This window comes from Alexandromys fortis, unplaced genomic scaffold, assembly GCF_014885135.2.
Source record: "Alexandromys fortis isolate MF-2015 unplaced genomic scaffold, M_Fortis_MF-2015_v1.1 scaffold_11, whole genome shotgun sequence".
NCBI lineage: Eukaryota > Metazoa > Chordata > Mammalia > Rodentia > Cricetidae > Alexandromys > Alexandromys fortis.
In genome coordinates, this window is record NW_026067912.1 from 2,297,436 (window position 1) to 2,312,270 (window position 14,835).

Consider the following 14,835-nt stretch of genomic DNA (forward strand, 5'->3'; position numbering starts at 1 on the left):
CCAGAGGAGGTCATGCTCATGATTCCCTCTTCTTGTCCTTAAAGAGCAGGTCAACCTCCCCACTCATCCAGATCCAACACATCCTTCTCAAGGGTCTAGCCCAGGGAGTCAGACTGACCCTCCCTTCCACGTATTGTCAGCCTTCCAGTTCTAGCCCTGGTTCTACATTTAGTGCTCTGATCTAGTCTGGTCACCCATGTCTGTGTCTCAAACAATCTCTAGACTTCTTCCAGGACCCACCCTGCCTGATCCCTTAACCCAGGCTTCTCCCATGACACACTGAACCTATCGACCCCGCAAGATCTGCCCCCAGTATTAGACTAGGATGCTCCTTCTAAACACAAATCATTCCCCTCTGGCCACATGGCTTAATTGCACTGGAGACATCTTCAACCTCTACTCCCAGTTTGCAAACACATCCTCACTCCTGTCCCAGCCTTGTCTGTCTACACTGGACATGAAACTATGAACTTTTCATTCCAAGATCTCATTTAAAAATGCAAATAAGGAAAATGAAGCCAGTACCTGTCTCGTCATCTAAACCTGTAGAAATGTTTGCCAGTGAGAATTACCCAGGGGAACCTTAGGACATAGGACTTAAAGAACAATCATAAATTTCAACAATGTAGTCAAGAGCTTAAAGAAAACACAAAGAAACAGCTCAGTTGTCTTTAAGGAGAAAGAACTTAAGGAGAATAAGTGCCTGAGTGATGGCCAGAGGCTAGAGAAACGGCTCAGTAGTTAAGAGCACTGGCTGCTCTTCCAGAGGTCCTAGGTTCAATTCCCAGCAACCACATGGTGGCTCACAACCACCCCTAATGAGATCTGGTGCCGTCTTCTGGCCTGCAGCCAGAACACTGTATACGTAACAAATAAAGATATATTTTAAAAAATTAAAAAAGAGAAATGGATGAATTTCTAGATTCAGCCAAACCACCAAAATTAAACAAAGAAAAAAATGGCAACCTAAAAAGACCCATAACACATAAAGATGTTGAAATAGTAATAAAAAGCCTTCCAATTAAAAGATGATCAGAAACAAGTCAGGGCTGTCCACTCCCCAGCTTCTTTTCAATAACGTGCTGGAAGCACTAGCTGGAGCAACCAAGCCGAAAAAGGAAATTAAAGGGTTACAAACAGGAAAAGGAGAAACCAGACTCTCCTTATTTGTAGACAACACTTTAGTGATCCCCCAAATCCTACCAAAAACATCTAGAAGTGATAAACTCAGCAATGTGCAGAATGTACAACCAACACACACAAATGAATGGCTTCTCTATTCACCAACAGAAAACCCACAGAGAAAGAGATCATGCGCACACTCACAATCTTTATAATCCCAAAGAAAATCAGCCACCTAGGTGTCAGACTAACCAAGGGGGTGAAGGACCTGTGAAATAAAAATTCAAACCTCTGAAGAAAGAAATAAAGACACTAGAAAATGAGGAGTGGCGGGGGAACCCAGTCTTATGGATTGGTAGAAATAATATTATGAAAATGATCATTTGGTCAGGCAGTGGTGGCATACGCCTTTAATCCCAGCACTCAGGAGGCAGGAGGCAGGCAGATCTTTGTGAAAAAAAAGATCATTTTACCAAAAGCTATTTAAAGATTCAATGCAGTCTCAATCAAAATTCCATCTTCACTCTTCACAGAAATAGAAGAAAACTATTCTAAAATTCATATGGAACCCCCAAAGATCCCAGATAACCAGAACAACAATGAGAAAAGAGGATGATGGTAGAAGGGCCACTGATTGAGATCTTGATATAGACTTCAGAGCCATAGTAATAAAAACTATATCATACTGGCATGAACATGGATGTGTAGACCAACAGAATGAAATCAAAGATCCAAATATCCATACAGATAATTTCGACCATTTAATGTTTGCCAAAGATGTCAATGATATGCTGGAGGAAAGATAGCAGGTGCTGGAGAAACTGGGCATCCACATGCAGAAGGACAAAATTAAACCTGTCTCTGTCATCTTGCACAGAAACTACCTTCAAATGGGTGAAAAGCCTACATGTGAAGTCTGCAACATTGGAACTGCTAGAAGAAAACATAGACAGTGCCCTGGATGACAGGGTATAAGGAAGGACTTCCTGCGCAGGGCTCCATTTGCCCAGGGATTAAGGCCAACAAATGACTAGCTGGACTTCATAAAGCTAAAAAGCTTCTACCCAGACAGAGGCAATAAATCAGGGAAAGCGGAAGCCCACGGAATGGGGGAGAATCTTTGCTAGCTACATAGCTGATGGGGGATTAATATCCAGAATATATAAATAACTACAAAAGCAAAGAGCAAGAACGATGATACATGCAAAAAAAATGGGCCTGGGATCTAAACACAAAGTTCTCAAAAAGAAGAAAAATGTGGCTAAGAAATATCTCAAAAAATGCTCATCATCCCAAGCAATTAGGGACCTCTAAATCATAAAAACTTTTAGATTTCATCTTGTCCCAGTCCAAATGTCAAAGATCAAGAAAACAACTGGCAACAATGCTAGAGGGAATGTGGGGAAAAGAGAATCCCCCATTGCAAATGGGTGCAGTCTCTCTGGAGATTTCTGAACAACTTAAAAATAACTCCACATGACCCCTCATGCCACGCCTTGTCATATACCCAAAGGACTCTGCATCATGTTCCCCAGAAACTTGCTCAGCCATGTTCCCTGCTTCTCTGTCCACAGTAGCTAGGGAAAGGAAACCACCTAAATGCCCTAAGACAGATGAATGGGTAGATGGATGGGTAATGAGAATGAGGTGCGTGTACACTCTGAAATGTTCAGCTGTAAATAAAAATGAAACTTTCAGGTAAATGGATGGAAAGAGAGAATATCATGCTGGGTGAGATAACTCAGACCCAGAAAAACAAACAGCACATGTCCTCTCCCACCTGAGGCTCCTAGCCCCAAGTTATCAGATGTGAATACCAGCAACTGCAGAAAGGAGAAAACAGAAAAGGGAGGGGCAATGAAAAGGGGACTATGGGGTGATCTGATAGGAGAAATTAGAAAAGTTAGAAGAATCCAGGAAACTCTAATTAGGAAGACAGGAAGAGATAATCACAGAAGAAGGGAGGAAGAGAAAGTAACAGCAAGGAAATCTGAAAAAAAATTGAAGTACAAATATTGTAATAAAAATAGTTGTAATACACTAAGTCTGTGTATAAATATATACACATATAGTTTAAATAAAATTTGCCCATCTAGGCTGATAATTCTCTCTCCAAGAGCCAAAGATAACCTAACAAAAATCCAAACACCAGGCATAAGAAGCCCTCTTTTGAGTTGTTGGTCAAGAGATTCTCAGAACATTATAGGTTATTGCCAATGTCCTTGCTTTCCTTCCCAAAGGTGGACAGTAATTCCATATATCTGAAGGAACCATGCACTTCAGGGCCAGAGGTTCAAGAGCTGGAAATGACTTGAAAGCCTCCTCTCTGGGGACTAGTTTTCTTGGTCCCAGAAAGCACCATGCACGTTTCCAAAGGAGGGAGGAAACAACAGTCTTACCCAGCTATGATACCTGTGAACAACAACAACCAGCACGGCATGTTAATTCTAAGTGTGCAGTAGTGGCGCACACACCCTGGTGGTAACCAACAGTTCTTTAATTGGACTTAAGATTCACTGAACACGAAGGAAGCTATGCCTGGAACCAGAAATTTGTCAGCTCCCTTGGGCTGGTAAAATCATGGATCTTGGAGGAGACCCTACAACCACCACTTTACTAAGCCAGCACAGTCCCTAAATGTATTCTAAACATTTGTCTTTATGCACACAAGTAAATGATTCTGCACCCCTCATCGAGGAAATTTCTCATTGCAGCAGATGGAGACCATTACAGAAAACCACAACCAATCATGCTGCAGGATTGTGGAGCCCAGTCCATAATACCATTCCTACAATGAAGGCTCAGTGATCGTTTTGGAAGAGATGACAGAAAGCTTATAAGAGCCAGAGGCTCATGGAGTTTGCTGTGAGATTATGTCTCTAGGAAAGTCAGAAGCTACACCCAGGAAGTCTCACCAGAAATGGCTGCCTAAACAGGAGCTGAGCAAATACAGCAGCATGCTAACAACATAGGTCAAGGAAAGTTCCACTCCTTTACGAAGATTGACGGGCAACTAAGGAATGATGAAAATTAGAGAAATAGTTATCCCCAGGGAAGAACACACCAGTTGGTTGTCCAGTACCCAACTCTCAGCCCCTGAAAACATATTCATGCAAATAACATTATACAGACTAATCAATTTGTTCTTATGTGTTTAGGAATCTATATGTGGGACATCAATTAATGATAAGAAGGGCCATGAATTTGAACAAGAATAAGAATGTTTTTCATTCAGTATATACTAACCATCATTTCCTCTTCCTTATCTCCTCCCAGATCCTCCTCTCAACTTCCCTGCCCATTCGTTCCCACACCTTCTTTCTCTCACTTTAGAAAGCAAACAGGAAAAAAAAAACATAATAGGAAAGAAATTCATTCTCTTGTCCCTGCATACACCCACAATATTTTGCTAATAAAAAGAATCATTTGAAAAGTGATCTTACCAGCCTAGGGTACTTGATAGTTCAATGTAGTTGAGTTTGATTAGTAACTATGAGACATGTGTGCTAAAATATGCTTCAATAACAAGATCACTGGATCAAAAAGAAAAAAAATAGCCATCAAGTTCTGGAAAGAAAAATTTAAAGGAAATAAAAACCCTAAAATTAATTAATTAAAATTAAATTAATTAAAAACAGACAAAAGGAACAGGTCAAGCGTTATCAAAAAGTGATTATTTATAGACTCTCCCCTCTGATGTGCTGCCAAAGAGTATGACGTTTGATTACTGCAGTGTCTCCCCTTTTCTCTGCTAAAGTGACAAGTTTTTCTTCTGGAAGAGAAGTCACAGAAAATCGAGCAATGAAAGAGACTGAAGAAGGAAGAAGTTTGCAATAAAAACCCTGAAGAACAGATGGGGGCTATGTGGAAGAAGGAAAGTAAGAAGGGGAGTGAGGGGAACAATAGCCAAGAATTAATTATTAGCATTAATCAGAATTGCAATGAACTCTGGTTCTTATAATGGTCGTTGGAGGATATAAACATTAGATGGTGACTTGATTAATTTTGTCTGTTAAGCTATCGGAATCTGGGCAGCCTCAGTGTCACAGATTCCCTGAGACATGTTGGGTTTCACTTGTTACAAAGTGTATTGTGACTGCTTGATTCATGGCTGGACCTCCCTAGGCAGCCATGAGAGAAAGAAATGAGGCATTAGGACACTATTATATCCCTAGCTTCCATCATGAAGGTGTGTCCAACCTGTGGCCTAGGAGCCACATGTACCCAGAATAGCAAAAATATGACCCCTTGCAAAATTACAACCTCCCTTAAAGTGTGAGTATTTTTATGATGTGTGTGTGTGTGCAATTCAGAGTGTGAATTGTATAAATAACAATGTCATGTTACAATGTCAAAAGGTTAGAAATGTCTGTAAACATGACATAAGAAACTTCCAGTAAAGTTATAGCAATCACATAAGTAAATAAATACTTTCGATAAGGGCTTGGATTTTGCTTGGTTCCCATTTATTCCTTCTTGCTTTCCTGGAGCAATCCATGTTGTGCATAATCTTTGGTAGGACAACTTCTTCCTTATTGACAGTTCACCAGCATCTTTGTGGAGTATGAAGTTTTCTTTATAACATCACTTCTGGCACTAGATGGTTGCCCCACAAAGCCCATTGTGATCGGGTTTGGGGTTAATTTTCAGGGCTTTTGTTCTTAATATAGATTGTAAAAATTCTACCATCGGTGGTGAAAATGTATGCTAAATAAATGTCAGTTAGTCCCACTATATCTTAATTCTCCAGAGAAACGAGATAAATGCTTAATGCTTCATTTGAAAAAAAAATAAAAGAAACAAATATTTCTAGTTCGGGAAAGTGAACTTCGTTTTTGGTGCAATGGAGAAGCCCCTGGAGGACAGTGTCATATTTGGAACCGGGAGAAAAGTAAAAGAAGTAAGAAGATCTAATCAGCAGTTCCTCTGCAAGGTCATAGTCTGGAGAAGCCAACCTATTCTTAAACAAAAGTTGACTTTGTCAAATACCTGAGCATCAGGTTGGGTGGGCATTGTAGCTCAGTAGTAAATCCCATGCCTAGCACGTGTGAGGTTCTGGGTTCTGTTCCCAGCCCCGGAAAATACATACAGTTGATAATAACTATAATTCGTTCTCCCTGAACTCCCATATTATATTAATCATCCAACCATGATGGTTCTCTCGTGTCTCCTTAGTTCTATTTTCTCCCTTTTATCTCCATAGTCCAAGCTGTTCATGTCTTGCCTAGACCACTATAGTGGGCTCCTGTGCTCCTCAGCTTTTGCCCTGTCCCCTCCAGTTCATTCTTGGCACCTCTAAGATTATAAATGAGATCTGTGTGCACAATATGGAACTCTTCCCACTGTTTATCAGGATAATAAATGCATGGTTTTTGACTTGGACAAAACAAGAAAATGTAAATAAAGGAGAGACAACAGCCCATGGATGATGAGAGAGATAAAGAGATTTTCCTGAGAGGAGCAGAAGGTTGTGGGCAGGTCAAAGGTTGAAAGCAAAATGAATTCAAGTAGGTTTGAGGATTTCCCTTGCAATGGGATGGGCCGTGGGAGCTGATCAGAATGTACTGTATTGTGGAACACTCAATTGATGGCATGGGAAAGGGTGGAGGTGAGCATTTCAGGGTTGAGAATGTGAGCTGTCCAGAACATGGCATGTTAGAAAAAGTTTGCTTCTTTGAAACTTTATGTAAAAATGAATTTATCTATGATGGGTCTTCTGTGAGGCGAGAGGAGGCCATGGTTGGCTTTCTAGTGTTTAGAGGGCTTGTGTGTTGACCAGCCACTGAGTCCTGCAGTCAGTAGATTTTCACAAACACATGATCCCACTTTCCCAAGTTCACACGGCTGCTACGTTCAATACTTGGTTTTTCACACAGTCCAGTCTCAAGGTATTAATCAGGGCGGTCTGTTACACAATTTCTCCCAACACTTAAAGAATCCCTCTTTGTCTTACAAAGCAGCACATAAACACCCTCTTTGCGCACCATTCTTTGCTCTCTAGGGATAATCACGCCATGAGGAATGTTTAAATGCCACCTTCTGCAACTTGGACTTTTGTCCAGAAGCCCCAAACTGGCACTTTAAAGGAACAAGAAGGGCAATCTTTATTTGCCTAATGTTATGGGTTTTAAAAATATTTATTCTTTTTGTTTTTGTGTATATGAATATCATATGCACATATGGTTGGGCAACCCTTGTGTGCAGTGCCAGAGGAGGCCAGAAGCGGGGATTGGATCCTGTGTTACCTATGGTTTTGACCCATCATGTGGGTGCTGGGAACAGAACCTCGGTCCTCTACAAGAGTAGTCCATGCTTCTATGTGTTGAGCCATCTCAACAGTGACGAATGCTGTGGTTTTGAATCATTGATTTTAGATGGGATCCCAACATTTATAAAATGAGAAGCCATCTCCCCCACCCCTGCCAAAAAAAAATCTAGCAACACAGCTCAAATTCATAAATTAAACAATGGATGTCAAGACCCCACACTCTTGCTACGGGCATAATTTTCTGGAGTGAAGTGGGTTGGGTGTTCACTTCAGCTGAAGGATGTGCTTACTGGCATCCCTAACCAACCACTTTTTGCCTGTCTGCTTAACCCCGAGGAGACGCCTCATCTTTTATCCAGCATTGCCCTTGTGAACACTCAGGGACTATGAGTCTGTGAGGTTGTCATAGGCTGTGAGGTGCATGCAGGAACTTCAGCTGACTGGATTATTACTATCGAGCACACCAAACCCAGGCTAGATGCCCAGAATATGCAGTGAATTTAACTCGCTATGCCCCACGAAGTCACTGGGAGCATCTGTGTATTCCCATCACAAAGACTTTCTGCTCTTCGGTGCACCTTGTCCTACTGATATTTAGCCCTTACACTCACCCTCATCCCTTCTGCCTGAGATGTTCTCTCTTTCTCCCCCAGCTCAACTGCTATTTTCTCTGGAAGCCTTTTCCAGAAAGTCCTTCGATTATGTCAGCTTTCCCTATGATATGCCTTCAAAACATTCTTGACTTGCTCTTCATTACCATCGTTAGGGGTTGTGTATGTGTGTGTGTGTGGGGGGGTGCTTTCTGCCAGTTTTTCCTATTGCGCTGTAAGCACCAAGAGCAGAAACAATGCCAGGGTCCTGACTAATGGAAACACCGTTCCTCATGTGATGTCATAGGCATAGCAAAGGCTTGAGGCTTAAAGGAACAAATGAATGAATGAGTGGATGAGTGAATGCATGAATAAATGGATGAAAGCTGCCAAGAGGTAGGCCGTAACAAATGCTAAGCCAGGAATTCAGAGCGTTGTTATCCATTTTTTTTTTAACTCTGTAGAGTGTGCCTGCCTCTTGTTGTGTAAGCCTTGTAGACCAGGGTGACTTGGAAGCGATTTCTCCTGTCTGACATTGTGTGCAGCCAGAAGACATCCTGAACCTTTTGTAGCAGATGGTGAGTGGTCACGCTGATCAGGCAGTATTCCCGGATGAAGACAGGCTGGTAGTTTCTCTACGTACTGCCTCACACTGGATAGTTTTTCAGGGCCTCTTTACCTTGGGCTGTATCTCAGAGCAGGGCAGCAGAAGTGTCTGCCACCAATGAATGTGCGGGTGCTTAAGGGATAGACACCCTATTAGCTCTGGCCTTGAAGTTTCTGTTGGCTGAGGCATTTTGTAAGCATCATTAACCTTATCGTGTCCTGTCATTGCAAAATTAGTAAAGACGTATAAAGTACAATGAAAGACTACGATCCAGACAGGACTTAAAGTGGCACAGTCCCATACGTGGGTCCCGTGCGTGTGTCCCATGCATGTGTGTACCCACCGGGTGCCCGTGAAGTCTGCACACCGACTGCATGCCTGTAAAGTTTGATTCCAGACAGATGTGGTTTTGTCCACCAGGGGGAAAAACCTTATTATCCACACGAAGTTTAAATATATATATATATATATAGGTTCTCTAGTCACACATGCCTCATCAGCAAGCCAGGGCACAGAATTAATTGGCCAGAAGGCTCACTGGGATTAATTAGCAGTTGCATAGGAAGAGATCAGCTCAGACTTCCAGTGTGGAGGATGGTGTTCTAGAATGACCAGTTCCTGGAAGTCCAATTCAGCTCCTGTCATGGGGGATCGCTCACCATTCACGGATAACAGGGCTGGGGGCCCTTGGCGCCTCAGTGGGTCAGCACGTGCACCTGCACACCTGGCTCATGCCAGCAGAGGGCAGCAATACGCTGTGTGTGCTCAATTTGCATTCCAAATTAGCAAATCTCTGAAGACCTCTGAGGAAAGGAAGTGGGTGTCCCCCGGCCTAGGCTAATTCTCTCTGGGTGCCAACACTGGCCTGAAGAATAGCAAACCCAGGCCCTCTGCAGCTCACCGAGCTTTGGGTCCTCTACCACAGAAATGAATAGACCACTAGGAACTGCCATCACAGACAGGAAGTAACTTTAATTAAATATCATGAAAGTCGAAAAGTTTTTTACAGCTTGAGTTTTTTTTTTTTTTGCAAAAAGAAAAATAAAAGGAAAGAAAAAGAAAATTATAACAATCTCTACAGTAGTTAAGTGCTCTAACAATTGAACTGTACAGTGTGTGTCTACTGAAAAAGTTTTGATAAGAAGGTGAAAGGTTAGTAGATTGACAGATGAGTTCATGAAGCTGCATCCTACATTGTGAGGCCGGGCATGGCATATGCACATCCAGTCATCCAGAGGCAGGGCTCTTCCCCCAAAACTGAAATCTGAATTGAATTCTCTACTCCATCTTCCTTTTTAAAGCCATATTCTGTATTTAGGGGGGGGGGGGACAGTGTCTTAAAGGAACTTGAAAACAACATTTTGAATAGAAGAAAATGGTTCCTGGGACCAGAACGCTTCTCCATCATCTAATCAAACATAAACAACAGAACACAAATGATACACATTTTCTCTTTAAAGGCTCTTTGGGCTTTCCAGTGAAGTTCTCACCATGGCACATGGCTAACAGATTGGTGGCGTCTTTTGTCAGGGTCTGAGCCGGACATCTCACCGGCTCGCCGCTTGTTCCTTTGCAGACTGGCGTCTGGCTCACCAGACAAAATATGGCTTTAGACCTTAGACATCCTCAGGCCAGCGCTTACCACACGAATTCAGACAACCTTTCTGAGTACGGAGAAGCAATGCTAAACCTTGCTTATATTTTTTTTCCAGTTTCTTTTTATTATTATTATCAGTCATCATTATTATTATTTCTCACCATGAAAAATCAGCTTTCCTCCCTCCCCTCCCTTACCAACCTCCCCAACTCCCCTCCCCTGCCCTCCCCAACCCATAAAAATCCGCACTCTTGACAGTCTAGTGAAAACCATTGAAATCCACACGGGGCATGCACAGTTGCAGCATCCTTGTTAATGGTCGCTTGCTCTACTAGAAAAAGTAACATTGTCATTGTCTGAAAGTAACAAAACAGTTCTTTTGTGCTTTTCAATTTCTTTGTTTTTTTTTCTTCTTTTTCTTTTTTTTTTTCTTAAATGTTAGTGATGACTGACAGTTGGGGTGCACAGTACAATGTACAGGTGAGATGAATATGATCTGCATTGTTAAGGCATCCAATCTGCTGGTTTATATTTATGTGAAAGACAGAGAATATACAAGCAGACTTAAGAAAGAAAGTATGTTCATTGATCTCTATGAAGTTTCTCCCCCAAATTTAATGCACAAAATGCGTCGCTCCAAAGGGAGAGATTCCATGCATATTAATAGAGTAAAACAGCATTTTTGTATGCTTCCAAAGCAAAGGATACATCATTTTTTAAATCTACAGAACTAAATGCTACAAGAATAATATGCTACTATTTTTTTTGCCATATATTGGAAAAAACTTCTTAACTTACAAATAATACAAAAATAGACAATGGCTTTTGGGTGGAAATAAAAAAAATGAAGCATGGTTTGAAACAATACTAAAAATACCTATAAATGAATTGTTTAAAAATCACATTGAAACAGCCAATACAATCATAGGTGACCAAACTATACGCACTGTTCACAAAGCAAATACACACACACAAAAATAATAAACTGGGGCTTGGGGGGTGGGAGGAGAGAAAAAGCAATGTACAAATTCCAAAGATAAATACATTATTTATATGGATATTTTACAAAATCCCCATTAAAACAGACAACAAAAAGCGTTTGAGTTAACTTTGTAAGTACGTGCTAGCTAAAGGTAGTGCGCTTTTTATTTCTTTGCAAAATATGCAGGAAAATCCTTTCTTTTTCGTGAGCTCGAAAACCATTTTCAGACATTAAAATGTATAAATAAAACAACTTTGGCAAAAAAAAATCACAAAAAATCTACAGTATTTATAACTACATACAGAAACCGAAGGGCAAAGAAAAGTCAGCCAGGCCCGTGCCCCACCCCCCACCCCCCACCCCTGCCCCCATCCCCCAGAGCCTTCCTGGCTGCCTCTTTGCTAAGGATTCTTTCTTTTAAGAACACTTCCCAGTTGAAAGCAAAAATTCCCACAGAAAGCTGAGTTCAAGGCCTCCCCTTTCTCTTCCTCTTTCCCAGTTTCCTTTCATTCTGAACCCCAAAGCACTTTACCTGTTGATTGAATTTGTAACTTTACAACAACCACGCCAGGGTCTCCGTGGTCCAGGCCCCTGTGTGATTCGGGAACCCGAACAGCCTGCCTACTCGCCTGCCTTTGTCAGTTTGCTTTGTCTGCGTTTTCTTTTTTTCTTTTCCTTCTTTTTTTTTTTAATTTTTCTTTTTTTTTTTCCTTTTTTTTTTTAGCCTGGATATAGAATTAGCATTAATAAGGATTCTAGCAGGAGTAAGCTCGAATCTCTTGATGGCAGCATGTGAGCTTGGTAACCTGGAGGACTTATGTGGAATTCTGTGCCTGGACCCTGTTCCATGAAGTCTTAAAGGAGTCTCTCACTCGGTATAAGGGCCACTCCGCTCTGAGGCCACTGGCTTCGGAAGAAGTTGACAGAAGAATGAGATCGGGTTAAAAGATGCAGGGAGTTTTTTTTGTTTGTTTGTTTTGTTTTGCTTTGTTTTGCGTTCCTTTTTTTTCTTTTTTTTTTTTTTTTTTTTTAGCAATCTGTCTAGAGGCACTGAATTTTCTGAGTACAAGGGGAAAATGTGATCATGTATGTCGCTTGGTAACTTTCCAGGCTGCGTTTATTTACACAGTTACTTAAGACAACCATACAAAAGAGAAAGAAGCTTGCAGAACTGCTAAGGGATGGCATGTTAAGTTAGATATCGAGAATGTACTGTCCGAGCTAACTACCACTGATATGCTTTAAGGCGCAAAAGCCGACCCTTAGTTTTCTAAAAAATCTAACTGGCATTCCTATTCTGTCCCATACAAGCTTTTTTTAAAATTTTTTTTTACCTTTTTTTCTTTTTTTTCCCTTCTAGCTTTTTTTTTTTAAATTTCTCACCACTTCATTCTCCCCTTACACAGCTTTAAAAACATCATAAATTAGAACATGGAGTCTTAGTCATCGTGGCCCTTGGGTGTAGCTTTATGGTTTATAAAAGACAAATGGTTGCAGAGTTAAAGCTTAAAAAAAAAAGAAAAAGAAAAAAGAAACCGTGGTTTTGCTTTTATCAATACAGAATAAATATATCCCCCCAGATACTTGGGGGTACAAGTTTAACCAACACCCTGCTGTGGCAGATCCCCTTTCCAATTTCAGCATTTTGCAAGGTCGGTGATTTTGTTTATAAATCTGCAGTTATTGTGTGATTCCTCTTAAAAAGGCCTGAGTTAAAAGTTCCACTCTGGGACTCATATCAGATTACTTTCGTAGCAGAATCCAACCTCTTCATTAACAAACTTCTTCAAGGCAATTCTTTCACATGGGAGGAACAATCATGCCAGATATCGCTATGAAAAGAAAAGACAGAAGTCAGTGGCGTTGCACTCCAACAGTTCGCCAAGGACGGGGGCAACAGTAAAAACAACCCACACATGACAGTGTTGATTGACTATTAACCGGATGTCCTTGCCTCTTCCCAGGAGTGAATTTTTGTCATAAAAGACACATAAGCCTTATTGAAAATTATATCCGCCTGCATATGTCACTCTAACAGAAGAGAGTATCCTAAACATTCCCCGCCCCCCAAATCTGACTTCAATTTTAAGACAGAACTGGAAAGTTGCATAGCTTGAATACCATTGGGAAAGTTGCAGCTTCAGACTTTGCAAAATAGTGAGAATTTTCAGTTTGTCACTCTGCCTTCCCTCCCGTCACGTCCCAAATATGAAATACAGAAATGGCCCGCTGGAACAGCCAACGGTTTCTCCAGGCTCTCCGTATGTTCTGTATTAGCATGAAAATTAAGCAACAGAGTCACCATCTGAGGGCCTTCCCTTCAGCCCGCGCTGGAAAAGGGGATGCCAGCCCCAGCAGGCATTGTTCACTGGGAGAATGAAGCCTTCAGGGAACATGGAGTCAGAGGAGAGGACGTATTTGCCTAAAACTGTAGAATGCCTTTTCTACTATGGCTTCTCTCGGGATTTCTGGAATGACCATAATGACCATAAGTTCCAGAGAAAGTGTAACCTGCTGAAGGAAGACCTGTTTCTGGTCAACCCGAATTCCTTCAGAGGGTTTGGAGTGAGAAGCAGCAAGTGGTGTTTAGAAAACACTGCCTCTCACCTACCAACCTCTGAGTACGCTCCCCTGGGATGGTTAATTGTCTTCCTGACCCTCAGCCTCCTTGGCCAGGACTGCAGTCAACTGCAGCACTCAGGAGTTACTGGAGATTTGAATATAATTGGATATAGAAGAAGTGTGGAGCCTGGCTCTAACTTCAGGCCCGGTCTAACCTGAGGGCAGGTTGGATCTGCCCATGAACCTACCAGAGCTTTTCCCATGGCTCAGTTACACAGACAATTCTCTGGTCTGTGTTTTCCCATATATCCAATAGACACCATTGTACAGGGTACACTTAACATAGAAGATGTGAGAAACGGGGGACCACTGTAGGAGAGTTAAGACAGGGTGGCAACTTGGAAATATACCAAGACAAGAAAGATGCTTCCATTAAAACCAAAGACATAGCCTCTTTGACTCCCAATGACATCAGAGTAAAAGGCTTCCCTTCTTCTTATTGACAAGTCTAAACTGAAGTGAATGTTCTTGTTAGCAATGATTAGTGCAGGACCAAGTGGCCTTCTTTCTCTTCCTTTATCTAAACCATCATGTCTGGGGAAAAAAACGTACCTTAAAAATAAAGGAATCCCGCTAGCACAGATGGACAGAGGGAGGCCAGGCCATGTGCCCCCCACATTATTTTTGCTTCCCTACCCCAACCCCTGACATTTTAGATTCAATTAAAAGAAAAAAAACCCAAAAGTATTTTGCCAAACACTTTTTCCGTTAATTTTTAAACCCATCTGTATTCACAAGGAAATTCAATCCACATGTTTCTGATTCATTTACACGTAAATCATCCAAGTGTTGTTTTGCAAGAGCCCTTTGCAGTCCAGAAGCTCCTGGAGTCCTTTCCTGAGCCCCCATAAGCCTTTCTTTCTTAGAAACAGGAAGTCATTTTCTGCCAAATGCAGCCTGACTTAAGCCCCCCACCCCCACCCCCGAAGATTTGGGATCAGTTGAAAAAGCAGCCTCCTTAAGAGCTGGGTGAGCCCTAGATTTCCCTGAACTTTGGAGCTTAGCATTTAAACCCCAGCCTTGAGAGTTTCAGATGCTGCAGCCCCA

At 41.6% G+C, this 14,835-nt stretch overlaps 1 protein-coding gene across 7 annotated transcripts in view; it reads right to left on the bottom strand.

Annotated features, from left to right (window-relative positions):
- Positions 1–11,981: 11,981 nt before the first annotated feature.
- Ebf1 (EBF transcription factor 1) overlaps positions 11,982–14,835 on the bottom strand; it is a 387,947-nt gene continuing 385,093 nt past the window's right edge. For all 7 annotated transcript variants that reach the window (XM_050138716.1, XM_050138715.1, XM_050138714.1 and 4 more), the window contains exon 16: positions 11,982–12,998. In XM_050138716.1, the coding sequence (XP_049994673.1) occupies positions 12,967–12,998 (32 nt within the window). In that variant the 3' untranslated portion in view covers positions 11,982–12,966. The remainder of the gene's footprint in view (positions 12,999–14,835) is intronic.